Source organism: Anastrepha obliqua, chromosome 4 (genome assembly GCF_027943255.1).
Source record: "Anastrepha obliqua isolate idAnaObli1 chromosome 4, idAnaObli1_1.0, whole genome shotgun sequence".
Taxonomy (NCBI): domain Eukaryota; kingdom Metazoa; phylum Arthropoda; class Insecta; order Diptera; family Tephritidae; genus Anastrepha; species Anastrepha obliqua.
In genome coordinates this window covers 73,738,686-73,753,072 of record NC_072895.1, presented here as the reverse complement: position 1 = coordinate 73,753,072, position 14,387 = coordinate 73,738,686, and the positions used below count along the sequence as shown (strand labels likewise).

Genomic DNA, 14,387 nt, shown 5'->3' with positions numbered 1-14,387 from the left:
CGCCCTTGTGATTTTGAGATTATTGAGCTCTGAGGCTCCAAATATTCGCAAAGCTCTTAGTTAAAGTGCTTTTATAGGTTACAAGCACACAACATTTGAATAAAAGTAATTGCATTTGATAATTGCATGGGCTTCCGTACCGTGCGTCGCGACAACGTAGTGTAAAATTAAGAAAATTTTTGTTCAGGCAGCGCTTAATATTTTTCAAATACCCGTAATAGCTTAATACTATGTGAATGATTATAATTGCAATTGCAGCCGCACAAAAGAAATATTATTTTTAATCTGCTCTGAGGGAAAGAAACGCAGTGCTGTATAAAATTATTAGCATGCAAAAGAAAATATTTTACTGTTTTGAGAAATTAATTACTTATACATATAAAAGGAGTGAGGAATCTTCACTGTTTTCCAGTTCAGAAAGTCTGCTTGCAAGAAGAATCTATTATCTGGGGTAAATTTCCAACCCCTTCGATACATTTTTTTTTTCATAGGAACTTGATTAATATGTATCACTATATTGGAGGGATATTCCAACCAACCTCATGCTCACCTTTTAACAGCCGGTAAAGTCATACTAACCTAAAACTGCAATTCGAAAAATACAGATTTTTCAACTTTAGAGCTATGTGCCTTGGTCTGAAGCAAAGCCTCAACACACAATATGTAATAAGACAGCACAACAAATTTAGTCATGAAAATAGGCCATATAGTCATGAAAGTAGGTCATGAATAGGCTATCTTTGCAAAGTAGTGTTATGTGCTGGATATCTAATTTTTTTACAGCCGATCAATTTCGGTGTCTGATAGAAACTTCATTAGTAATGCAATTTCATGGGAATTATTTTCATGGGTGAATTTGATGCCTTATTTATTTATTTATTTTATTTATTTATTTAAAAGAGTAACAGTTATTAATAACTATTCCACTTACGAAATAAGCACTGGCTGCCAGGGCCTTCGGCTTATGGTATCTTAATTAGAGTAATAATATAGGTAAGTAACTATACAAGAGGATGGGAGAGAGGAGTTGAGGGAGTTTTAAAAGATTAGTGGGTAGTGTGAGTTTGACCGGAGTATAATTTTATATATGTATATCTAGTTTTCGCAAAGAGTTAAAGTTTTAATTTAGTTAGTTTAATAAATTTACAAATTAAATTAATGCTATTGTCATCTGTGTTGTGGAGTAGCTTCGAAAGTTCAAGGTTAGGATGGATTGCATTTCTAGTGCATTTCAATCCTGGGCAGGTATCGAGGAGGTGTGAAGTTGTGTAGTCGTCTGAGTTGCAAAAAGGGCAGGCTGGTTTGACTGTGCTGTTTAGTATGTGAACATGGGTGGCTATAGTGTGACCGATTCGAAGGCGTGTAAATATCTTGAGGTTCTTGGAAGGCATGTGTGTAGGATATATCGGCTTAATGCCAGTAGGGTTGTACTTTTTGTAGTGGTGTTTATAATTAAACCATTGGCTATTGTATGCATCCTGAAGTGATTTTAGTGTAATTTTTCGAATATCTTTGGTAGTAAAATGTGCACTGAAGTGAAGGGGTTCTTGGGCAGCTTCTTTGGCTCTAGTATCAGCGCATTCGTTGCTTTGTATTCCGGCATGACCCAGAACCCACATGATCCTTATGGAATTTTTATTTGATGCGATATTATTTCGGATTTCAGTGATTATTGGAGTTTCGTTAGAATGGTTCAATATAGCGTCCATTACGGATTTACTATCGCTGCAAATAATGAATTTTCCGTCTTTGTTGGAGGTATAAATTACCGCTTCAAGCAATGCAGCTGCTTCCGCTGTGAATACTGAGCAGTAGCAAGGTAAGCCCCGACTGAGATTGTGACACCTTGCCTTTTTTATTATATTCATAAAAGTCCTTTCAGGTATGAGGAAAAAAATGCTCAAATAAAATATTTGTCACAAAATTGCAGTGCGAGTTATGGAAGATATTGTAGAAAAAAACAACCATTTAAGTATAAATTTATTATTACAGAAACACTCGCCTGCCTTTAAATATATGTATAAGCATATTTATTTCAGCACTGGATTTTTGATGCTAAACCAATGACAATACAATTACAATTTGCAGCACTACTGCGAATCTCTTTCAATATATAAAATTCCTAATGGGCTATAACTTTGCTTCACGATTTACTTTCAGGTATACAGGGTAAATTTTCTGTCTCAATAATGCTGTTAGAAAGTACAACAATAAAAATTCTATAGTTTGTAGAGCTGTGGTAAAAAAAGTAATTTTAATGTTTACTTTAGGAACGCGAAGGTGTCGCCGCAAGAAAACTAATTCCGTAAAAAGTGTCGTAGAAAACACAGATCGGCAACTCCTGAGCTATCCATAATACTTATAAATACTAGGACAAAGCGCGATTCTCTTCAACAAATTAAGTTCTACAAAAACAGCAATGTAGAGAAATTTATTTTATTGGGACATCCCTAAAGTTTTTGTAAGCTTTCGTAATTAAAATTTCAAATACGCTACAACTTTACTGTGTAAGTATATGGTTGTGGACTGGTAAACGGGGAATAAAAGTAAAAAACGATAACACGAAGAAAACATAAAATTTTCAAACATTTAGCTTTATTTCATTCACAGTTCGAAAACAAATTTCACCAACTCGGTACGTGTTTGAGAGTTTAGCAAAGTTGTAAATTTTCGTAAACAAATGCCAACTGCCAAGTGTAGAATACTTGGACATTAACACATACATACATAATTTTGTTGGAGATATGTGAAGCACATACTTACATATCACTAAAGTTTATGAAGATATATAAGAACTGAAATACTACCATTTTTCGCCCAAACTAACTTTGCATAGCTGCGAGATGGAGCAGAAACTTTTTTTGGGATTGTTGGAGACAAATTAAGGCAAAAACTTGGAAACATGAAATATGCATTTGTATGAGTACGTATGTATGTATGTGTTTGAATGCTAAAATGAACGGAGGGCGTACGTTAGCTTAAAACAGAGATGTTTTGTGCTGTTTAATATGCTTGTTGTTGTTGTTGTTTTTACTAGTGTAGATGACACTTGTTCCACCAGTGTTATTTGAAACACTTCAACTGCTGAACATTTTTAAAGCAAATAACTAAAAGGTAACAAAATTCGATTTAAAGATGTGATTCACAGCTAAGCACCCTCTCCACACCAACTTGGAAGCAAATGTATGAAAATGTCTTCTTTTCTATACATACCTACTCTCGGCTGTTCTATTTTTGTCAGCTTAATTTTAATAATTAAATGCAGAAGTTAATGATAAAAGTTTGTATGAAAAGCCTATTTATTTTGTTCAAGGTGAGCTATGTTAAAATGAGTTCGCGTATGCAGCCAAACTTCATAGGCATCTATACATATCTTCTCCCACACAAAGACATCGCTTCATCGCAGCCTTCAATTCAATAGGGGAAAATTAAATGTTATTAGCGAAGTTGAAAGAAATTACACAAGTTTAGTGTGTTCGAAAGTTTTCGCATTAAATTTTATTTAATCTTAAGGTGTAAGCTACTGAGAAACAACTTAAGTAACAACGCTAGCGCTTGGAGTTTTAACGCAGGACGACACCGACGCATTTAGTATATAGATACTTCTATCATTTAAGCTCTTTGCGTATATTGAACCAAGCAAAGTGAAATATATCACTTATAGTACAATTTTTTTTAAAAGTTTTTGTAATTTTCATCTTAAAAAAATCAAAGGTCAAATGAGCTGCTGCTTTGTTGGATGATGACAACACACCAATGGTTGTAAAGATACAGCTATAAAAAAAATTTAAATTCCTGCCCCTAGGTAAAGATTATGAACAGACCACCCTCTGAACCTCAATTCGAAGAAAGTACTGTTCTATCAGTTCCACAGCGCCTGCTTAGAGGTACCTATTTCACAGGTACTTTGGTATTTCCAAAAGTCAAGATCGGATTTTAAGACTACATGCCAGACCAACGGTTTTTAGGTGGTGTAACAAGAAAAGTGTGATAAGTATAATTAATTTTTAAATTATTTAAACTTTTTGGTTTAATTGTTTGTGTCTTTGTGCTATCTCTTGGCTTTACAGAAATAATGTGGATTTGTATATTCATGAACAAATTTCACAAAACAAGAAACATTGCGCTCTGCATTTCCATCTGTACAATTTTTACTGATATGAGTAGCAGTACTAAATATTTATTAAATATATATTAAAAACGAAGGGATAAGACATTTGAAAATTTACATGGCCAGTTACATAAAATAAGAAGAAAAAATCCCCATGTTCAATATTGTAATAATGGCGGCACGGCGTGTTTGCCTAGAGACTTGGATTTTGTAAAAAATTTTGAAGTGAAACTCCCTTCTAAAAATTATTACACGAGTGCTATGTGATTCCCTATATTTTATTGTTCGATGTAAGCTCGTAAGAGTTTTTTAGCAAAACAGTGCCTTTCGGAAAGGTGTGTACGGTGCCTTTGGACACCGAAACACATGAGTTAAAAATTTCCGGGTCTACCGAAGAAACCCGTTTTTTTTGTTCAAAATTGGGTTTATTCATGAAGGTAATTTCCATCAAAAACAACTCTATGATTCCAGCGCTGCTCTAAAATTTTAATGCCACTTTTGTAGGACGATTTATCTTTTGGCTCCAAATAGACACCAGTTTCAAACAAGGTGTGCTTTGGCAAGAGTTGATGCCTTTGTTGTAAAACTAAACCACAAGTTTTAAATTTAACATTAAAAGTTTGTGGTCCGCAGAGAAATGATTAAGCGCAGTTTATGTTGAGTATAGTATCATCCGAAACTCTTAAGAACCCCATATTACAGCTCGTATTGGATCAATCGGTCGATAGACGCCATTATGGTAATAATTTTGACTCTCTTCCAAGATTTAGGAAGTATGGATGTAGGTAGGATTGTATTTAGAGCGTAAGTAAAATCTGGCAAGAGTTTTGGTAACAAAAATTTGAGAAAACTGGGATAAATACCATCAAAACCAATTGCATTCGAATTGGCACTAAGTATGGATTGAGCTTCACAATCATAGACACATTTGAAACCAAAACTGGATATCTCAACATTTATATACAACTGTAACTGTCATATAATTTATTAACACAGAATCAGACAAGAGTCCAAATTGCTCATTTGACACATTTACACTAAATGAATCAGAGACAGATTTCAAAAACTCTTTTCCACGTCTGCTTCAAACCAACTGACATACTGAACTGTTGCTCATAATAATGCAGATGTCTGAATTGGATTGCTTTGTTGGCATATTGTTTGCAAGATATTATAGTTGTCTAAGCATTTAAGTCGCTTCCAACTGCAATACGCACTCTCGCGTTTGTAAATCAGATATCTAAAATAAGTATGTAAACATGGCCGTTTTTTTCATGGGTAATATTATACGCGGTTATTTGATCAAAACCCATGTTAGTACCATTTCAATGGTAGTATGCATCCGCTACGATCCTCCAAGACTTTTTTCTTTTCACACAAATCAAGTCATGACTTCGCTGGAGCGTTTTCAGACGCAATAAATGGGGAATTGATAAAAAGAGTTCTTGGTCATTGCAAAATCAGTATATGAACAGTATTTTGGTGAAGCAGGGTAATATAAATAACGTTTTCTACGATTTCATGAAATTGTTGATTAAAGCTTTTTATGATTCTCTGTACTGAATTTCAATGCTCAGTTGAAATCAGTTGTCTAGTCTTCCACTGTCTATAACTATAATTAAAATTCAAACATGATTTTCTTAGCTGGAAACCAATTGGCGATTAGTCCAGCAACAGAGGCAACATAAATTAACCCTTTGACAGGAGCCCTTGATAAACGCCATGGTACAAGATTGCACACATACACATTCAAGCGTACGCAGGCATGTATAACTGGACTCACCCATAACATTGCATTGTCGTTCCGGACTGTTCGTTTGTACGCTAACAATTGGCAGCGTTGTTGTATTTGTGGCCACCGCTGAGCTGGAGATGTTGATAGCTGCGTCTGCTTCTGCTGTTACTGTTGCTGTTACCCCTGTCGTCTGTTGTGAATTACTGCTTGGTTGCGTAATTAAATCCGCCTGCTGCTTCTGTTGTTGCTGCGTTTGCTGTTGCTCATCCGCCGTGGTGAGCAATATATCGATATTCACCACACTGCCATTGTATTCGCTGCTGTAGTCATTGTAGGAACTGCGAAAATAAACATTGCCAATTTTGCTGTTGTTATTGTTGTTGTATCTGTTTCTGTTGCTATTTCTATTGTTGCCTCCCTTATGTGACTTAGTGCCATTTAATGATTTTGTTGCTGATGTTTCATTAATATTTTTCGCCCCAGTGAGACCAGACAAATTTGTGGGACGTGCTGGTGTAACACTGCCTTCCAAGGAATTGCTGTTGTTATTCTTGTTGCTGCTGTTCATTTCGGTGGATGTGAGCCAACGATGGAAAGCATCATCCTGATCTTCTTCGCTGCTCTCACGATTAAACTCTGCCTCTTCCTGGTGTTCCGCAGTTTTGCCCTGCAATGGAAAATGCATAGAATGTGTTCAGTTGATGTAACAGATTTTTGTATTTCTGCTAAATCAGAAGGAAAGTTTTATTGAAACTTTTGAGCAGCGGGAAGTCGAGCGTCGCATGTAGGTTGTAAGTGCTTTTTGACCCTCAAGCCAAATGAAAGAAGAATTAAACATAATTGTCAGTGAGATTGCTTTTTATGGGGATTGTAAGTTGTATAGGTTGTTGAATTTAATTGTAACTTATTGGAATTAATTTATAATGGATTTATATGGAAATAAATTTGAACTGAATGCTTTGCTTGTACTAAAGGCTTTGCGAAATTCATGGTATTCAAAGTAATTGTTTCGAGGTGAGTGTTGAGTAAAAAAAAAAGTTTTAGATAATGACCAAAGGTTAAATGTAAAAGGAAAGGAATTTTTCTTAGTTTGTTCACTAGTTTCTGCAATTGTTTGGAATTATTGCTTTATGCTCTTCTTTTCGGGAAAAGGTCTGCCTTTAATCGCGTTTATTTTGAAGTTCTAACTAATATATGTATCTTTTAAAATACATCTACTAATGCAGTTTGTCCAGTTTTTTAAAATACACATCTCACAGTTTATTCGTTATTTGAAATTTTCAGGACTTTTTCTTTTGGATTTGCATTTTTCGATTTTTCTTTGCCAGTGCGCCATTTGAACTAAAAGTAATATACGCAGAAACTCTAAGTACAATAATATTATTAACCCCTTAAGTGGAAATGACGAGTGTCGCCCGCAAACATTTTCTGTGCCAATCGACATTGACGAGCTATGCCCGCCGCATATTTAAATGTTTCAAAAGCAGTAGTAGTAAATTTAGTAAACTTAAAAACAACCGTTATAATATTTTAGTTTTATTTTCTGATAACATCCGCTCAGAGTTGCATTAAAATTAAATAGTCTGAGCATGCATGTTCCTTCGAAATTAAATCGTAAGGCAAAGGGTTAAAAAAAAATAAATGTATCAAGATTTTAAACTGTTTAATCGGCTTAAAAAAATTGGGTACACAGCTTTATAACCCATTGAATTTTGTTTTAATAAAGTGCAAGTTTGAACTGGTTTAAAATTTTCGTTGATTTTTGATAGGTTTTTTGCCGACGGGGTTGCGCGTTTTTTCCATACAACGAATTGCACGCCATGTCGAATTGTTATAAATATTGTGCGAAGTGTGAAACCGTGATTTATATGAAGTTTATTATAAAATGAAATATATATATGTATATATATAATTGGCGCGTACACCCTTTTTTGGGTCGACCTCCTCCTCCTATTTGTGGTGTGCGTCTTGATGTTGTTCCACAAATAGAGGGACCTACAGTTTCAAGCCGACTCTGAACGACAGATATTTTATGAGGAGCTTTTTCATGGCAGAAATACACTCGGAGGTTTGCCATTGCCTGCCGAGGGGCGATCGCTATTAGAAAAATGATTTTCTCAATTTTGGTGTTTCACCGAGATTCGAACCAACGTTCCCTCTGTGAATTCCGAATGGTAATCACGCACCAACCCATTCGGCAACGGCGGCCGCCAAATGAATATACTTAAAAAAAAAATTAGGAAATTTAAAACAAAACGTAGTCAAACTGGCTACAAATTTTAGTAGTGCCCATAGTTTTTCCGAAGGCCAGCCACTATATTTAAATTATTCCTTCTATAAAAAAACAAACATGTTGCTTGGAGCCAATATTATAAATATATAAAAAACCGTTTTTGTTTTTGTTTTGTTTTTTGGGAAAAGCATCAATGTACATCCAAGAAATTTTCTTAGTTTGTACACTAGTTTCCGCAATTATTTGGAATTATTGCTTTATTTCTTATACCTAATTTTTTCTTAATGAAATGTAGTTAAATTAACTGAGATGATTCTAATGTGTTATTGATGGAATACGGTGGACTTTTGAGTACATGGATTGATACTCCTAGCGGCGAGTTAAAGTTTCGGTCTTCCAAGTCTTACGAGTATCACCCTGCGAAAGCCATAACTGAGTAGATTTGTGTGTTTGGCCTCTGATTCCTAGACCCCTGCAGAGCTGATACATCAACTGGTAAAAAAGGGTTCTCTAATAGCAGTCGTATTATGTCAGACAATGTAAAGCCTCCAAGCGATTTTTTACAATATTTTTTATATGGTAGCTAATTATTATATTTTAAATCATTAAATCGTATGATTAGTACGGCGCTCATGAGTGTGGTACCTGATAAGCCAAGTTATCTTTTAAATAACAAATCAGGAAAAATGGAAGTGGATTGAAATATTATATTTTAGGCTACACTTAATATTTAGTAAGAAATAATAAATAATTTATAAGAGAAATGAAATAAGTTAGGCGACAAACGTTTCCTGATAGCACCGTCCAATGCATTCTTAAATAAGTCTACTAAGTTTAAATATTTACACATTTATATTTTTAATGTCAAACACCAAGCAAATAAATTTTCATTACCTCGAATGCAACAAAAAGTCATTTCAGAAGCAAAATAAGTGAATGCAATATCCTTTCACACAAATTGTGTTATCAGCAGAAAATTGTTTGAATAGTTGCAGGTAAAGTGATGAATAGATAAATAGAAATAACATGCTACCGAAGCGGCAACAACAATAAAAGCGAACTAGTTAAATTCAAGAAGATATGCGAATTGGCCAATAAAATGGTTCGTGAACTGAATAAAGCGGCAACAAATCGATTTGAGGTGAGCGAACAATCATACGTACCTTTTGCTTTGTAAATGTATATACACATGCGTATATGCACTTGTATGCATGCATGCATAAGCCACACATGAGTAAATATGTACATACATTTACAAAGCATTTTAGATTGTGTTCGTTGCAAGCAATTTTTATTAGAAGTGGTGTGACCAAGCGAATTTATTGGATTGCGAGTTGATTGAATTGTAGAGCTGTTTTACTGTACTGATCACCGCAAATGGAACTGAATAGAAAATATTTTATAGTTTTTTTTTTAATGGAAAGCTCTATATCGCTATCTACTTTTTAATAAAGTTTTGTAGTTGAAAACATAGCCTGAGTGGTTTAGGAGCCACCAAATCTCCTGGTGCTCCTTGGCTCGACCTTTTCAAATTTCAAATTTCAATGTAATGACACACTTCCGATTGTATTTCTTCATGAATGAGATTCTTACAAAAAATATCTGCCGTTCGGATTGGGCTTAAAACGTTAGATCCCTTCATTTGTGGAACAACATCAACACGCGTACAAAGAGGAGGAGAAGGAGCTCGGCCAAACACCGAAAAAAGGATGTAAGCGTAAACTATATACATACATATTTATATAGATGTAGTTGCAGGTGAGATATTTCGAAGAATCCTACCACATTTATTGACTCATATTTCATTATATTCATATTTGTTTTCAGTATATGTATATTATGTATATTTTGTATATTAAAATTTCTTAATAAAAAACACATTTTATTCCATTTACTGTTATGACTGGGTATGCAGTCGAACATTGCCAGAGGCGTAATAAGGAGAATTTGTCAAAACTTTGTAATTAAACTAACTTTTTAGGAGAAATAGCCAGTGAGTCCGAATGGAAGAACATGGGTATTCACTAGTTATTATGTAAATATATATTTCAAGTAGCCATGTTCCGTATGAAAAAGGTTTTACCAACCTCCTTTTGGTGTCCAAAGAATAGCTGAGTTTAAAGATAGGTGGAATCAAATTTTTGTCTTGACTGTGGTAATGAATTGGTTAAAACTTCTAAAGAACATTTAAAAACTTCTTTGCTTATCTTATAATATTGCAGAAAACTGAAAATATTCAACTTGTACCGCACAATGAATTGGTCAAAGCTTACTCAGGTCCAGGTAGCTCCAAGCGATTAGAATAGTCTCTCAGCTTTCTCCTAGCTGCAATTTTGAATCTTATCAAAATTGTCAATTAATCAGCTATACTTAATAACTTTGAACCTTTTAGGTAGCTATTAGAACACCGCGGAAAGCAGCACCAGCCATTTCAAGAATTGCATATAAAATATTTTTAGGTTATCTGGATTTTCATTATTCATTAAATAACACAGGCCGACAAAATTTAACCAACATTCAGACCCAGAAACCAGACTATATATTTCCAAAGGTTTATGATGCGCTGAATCCAAATCTGGCCTCAGAATTGCTCTATCAGCTGGTTTTCGAGATATCCTAACCTAAAAGTGCAAAAAACCCCATTTTTGCCCATATTTGAGGTTATGTAGCCTTGCAGATGTTTTCTTTCACCAAAATTAAAGGATGGCATCTTTAAATACAATCCTTCTTTTTTCAAATGGCGTTTTGTTTGCTCAAATATCATTTTTTTTCGCAGAGATATCGCATAACCTCAAATATGGGCAAAAATGGTGTTTTTTGCACTTTTAGGTTAGGATATCTCGAAAACCAGCTGATAGAGCAATTCTGAGGCCAGATTTGGATTCAGCGCATCATAAACCTTTGGAAATATATAGTCTGGTTTCTGGGTCTGAATGTTGGTTAAATTTTGTCGGCCTAGTTCCATTAAACACGAAAGATACGATTATCGTAAAAACTCAAACTAATAAATTAATTTTAGTTATCAATCCGAATTTTGCATGGACAGAGAAGCAGATATTAGTTTAAATTATTTCGGATACTTTTCCTTGTAGACTAGTGTAATTAAGAAAAAATATGAATACATACTGATATTCATATTTTTGGCTTCGTTTGAGCTAAGTTTTCCCACGACGGCGAACACCGATTCGAGCAAATTAATGACTCAATTGTACACCATATCTCGTCTCATTACTAATAAGTAGAGATCGGATTCTTATGCAAGTGCATATTTTGTTTAACATCACATGAAGTTCGCACCTAGGTTGAAACTCATCATAATAAAATATTCAATTTGCATAAAAATCCGATCTCTACTAATAAGTACACATTCTAACTATACAAATAATTTAATTTGTATTGGAAACTTTCGTTTCATCCCTCGAAACTAACACTTTCTATAAGGTCATATTATTCCTAGAAGTGCACATTAATTTAAACGAAACGCGGAGAGGGCTTTAAGCAAAAACTCCAAAAAAGTGGTTGGAGCTGAAAATGTATGTACGATATTTAAAGCGTTTGATTTTTTTCTTTTCAAAGTGTCATAAAAGTAGTTAAAAATAAATTTGAACTAAAGGGCACAAGGTCTAAAATCAAAATAACTTTTTCGTATTTAACAAAAAGCTATTAATTAATTAAATAATTTCGTACCAAGTTATTATATTTGCAGATATCTCTAGTTCCAAGCCCAACGCAATCTTACTGTGTTTAATTGCGTCTGGGTATCGCAGAAAGTTTTTATGACACATGCCAATTTCAAAGCGGGTCCTCACGTTTATGGTTTTTCTTTTAATTTTTATGGAACGAGCTACAAGCTCACCTATATAACAGGTGGCGCTAAAGTAATCCTCCTATCAGAAAATGCTATAAATTTTGCGATTGGCCCCTAATGTCAGTTCTGTTTTGACATTTGTGTAGTAAACACATGCCAAATACACGTTAATACACAATGTTACGCTACACTGCTCCAGAACGCGGAATATTGCTGACTATTTATTTGACCAATAATCGGTCGAGGACTTTGGCACAACGTGAATTTCGTCGCAGATTTCCTCGCCATCCAACGCCTACTGGTGAAACACTGCGACGTTTAGCCGCTCGCCTCGAAGAGACTGGCACAACACGAGATGCTGCCAGGCGTGGTAGACCCCGGAGTAGCCGTTCTGCAGAGAATATTGCTGCTGTAGCCGAGGATGTCATGGAAGCGCCAGCGACATCGACCGACCAGACGACGTGCCACGCAAATGGGTATCAGTCGACGGTCTTTACAGCGAATTTTTGTACAAGATTTGAAGATGTTTCCGCACAAAGTCCAGACGGTGCATCAGCTGTTAGCTGCTGACCGCCAATCGCGTCTAACATACGCTCAAGCCACCTTTAATCACCACCAAGAGGAAGATGATTTTTCAAAAATAATCATGAGTGATGAGGCTCATTTCCATCTTAGCGGGTACGTAAATAAGCAAAATTTACGCTTCTGGGGCACTGAAAATCCGCGTGTAACCTACGGAGAGCCATTACACCCGCTCAAAGTCACTGTATGGTGTGCCGTTTTCGCTGGAGGAGTCATCGGACCTTTTTTCTTCGAAGACGTCGCGGGCCAAACGGTTACTGTGAATGGTGAGCGCTGATGAATTGGGATTGGAAAACATGTGGTTCCAACAGGACGGTGCAACGGCACACTCTGCACGTGCCACAACCGATATGCTGAAGGATGCATTTCCCGGGCGCCTAATCTCCCGTTTTGGCGATTTGCACTGGCCAGCAAGATCGCCTGATTTGACCGCTCCAGACTTCTTTTTGTGGGGATTTTTGAAGTCGCGGGTTTATGTCAACAAGCCTGAGACTCTTGCAGCTCTTAAAGACAATATCCGTCAAGAATGTGACGACCTATCGCCGGAAGTTTTGGCCAAAGTGATGGAAAATGCCATAAAAAGGGCTCAAATGGCAATCAACTGTGGCGGCGGCCATTTACATTACATCATATTCTCGACTTGATGTAAAAAAATTAAAAGACCAAATAAAAATAATCCACAAGAAGAATCAACGTTTTTCATTTTTTTTTAAATTACAGCCAAAAAAACATCGCAAGGTTACTTTTGCGCCACCTTGTATATATAAATATAATTGGCGCTAACCCCTTTTTGGGCATGCGTCTATGTTACTTCTGTATCCACAGTTTATATTATCTAGCAGTAGTTTGGTTTTACATAAATAAAAAAAATGTTAACTAATGTTTTTACGCATTATTTAATCAAAGGAAATTTTTTCCAACCCAATGGGATACACAGCTGTGGACTCATCGCTCACAAAACCTCTATGAACGGCTTCCCTTGAAACTGGACCACGGGGAATTGATGGGACAAGTCTCGAAACTTGTGACAATCTGCTGAAAAATTGAACTATTCTAAAGTCAGCTGTGGAAATGATTTGAATGAAATTATATTCTATATTTCAATAAAAATAAAATGCACTGAAAAATATGCAAACGTCTTTTATTGATAACCGAATTAAGTTCCTTTCGCTAAATGAACCACCAACTAAAATATAATTATATTATGTTGGGCAACGAAAGATAATGTTTTGAGATAATTCATCCTGTTTGAAATGAGCTTTCCATCTAAGACGGCATTTTTTTACTAAAATTAAAATTTAAAGAATATTTGTTTGTTTGCCTTCCTTTCAGTAAAATGTATGCTAAGGGTTATCATTTTGCTTCTTAATTAATTTATTAATATCGAGCCTTAATACTTTGTAGAAGTTAGTTGTAATCCAGTTTTGTTAAAAAACATACTATATTTTTTGTTGTAAACCTGCAAAGCAAAGAGCTAAAATTTCTACAGTCACATTTAGTTTGCATTAGCGGAACTATTTATATTTTCTTCAATATATTGTGCATTCAACAAGTGATTTTAATCGCGGATAGAAGCACGTGTTGTTAAAAAATAAAATGGAATCTTCCAACACGTATAAGAGGAATATTTTGTATTTCTTTTATAAAAGTGGTAAAAATGCAACAACTGCTGCTGAAAAAATAAACATTGTTCACAGAGAGGATACCGTGAGTGTAAGGACGGCGCAAAAGTGGTTTTCAAAATTCCGAAATGGTAACTGCGACATGGAGGATGCCCCGCGCGCTGTTCGTCTTGAAGTCTTTAACTCCGACGCCTTGCTCGAACTTGTGGAACAGTTCACAGGCCCCTGGTTCAGTTGGGAAAGGTTTCAAAGCTGGGAAAATGGGTTCCGCATAGACTTTCCGCCGCTAACCTTCA

General features: G+C 35.4%; 1 protein-coding gene across 1 annotated transcript in view; it reads right to left on the bottom strand.

Moving 5' to 3' along the window:
* LOC129246170 (putative uncharacterized protein DDB_G0282129) overlaps positions 1-14,387 on the bottom strand; it is an 84,963-nt gene that overhangs the window by 26,809 nt on the left and 43,767 nt on the right. Inside the window, exon 5 of the mRNA XM_054884747.1 lies at positions 5,895-6,513. Within this exon, the coding sequence (XP_054740722.1) occupies positions 5,895-6,513 (619 nt within the window). The remainder of the gene's footprint in view (positions 1-5,894; positions 6,514-14,387) is intronic.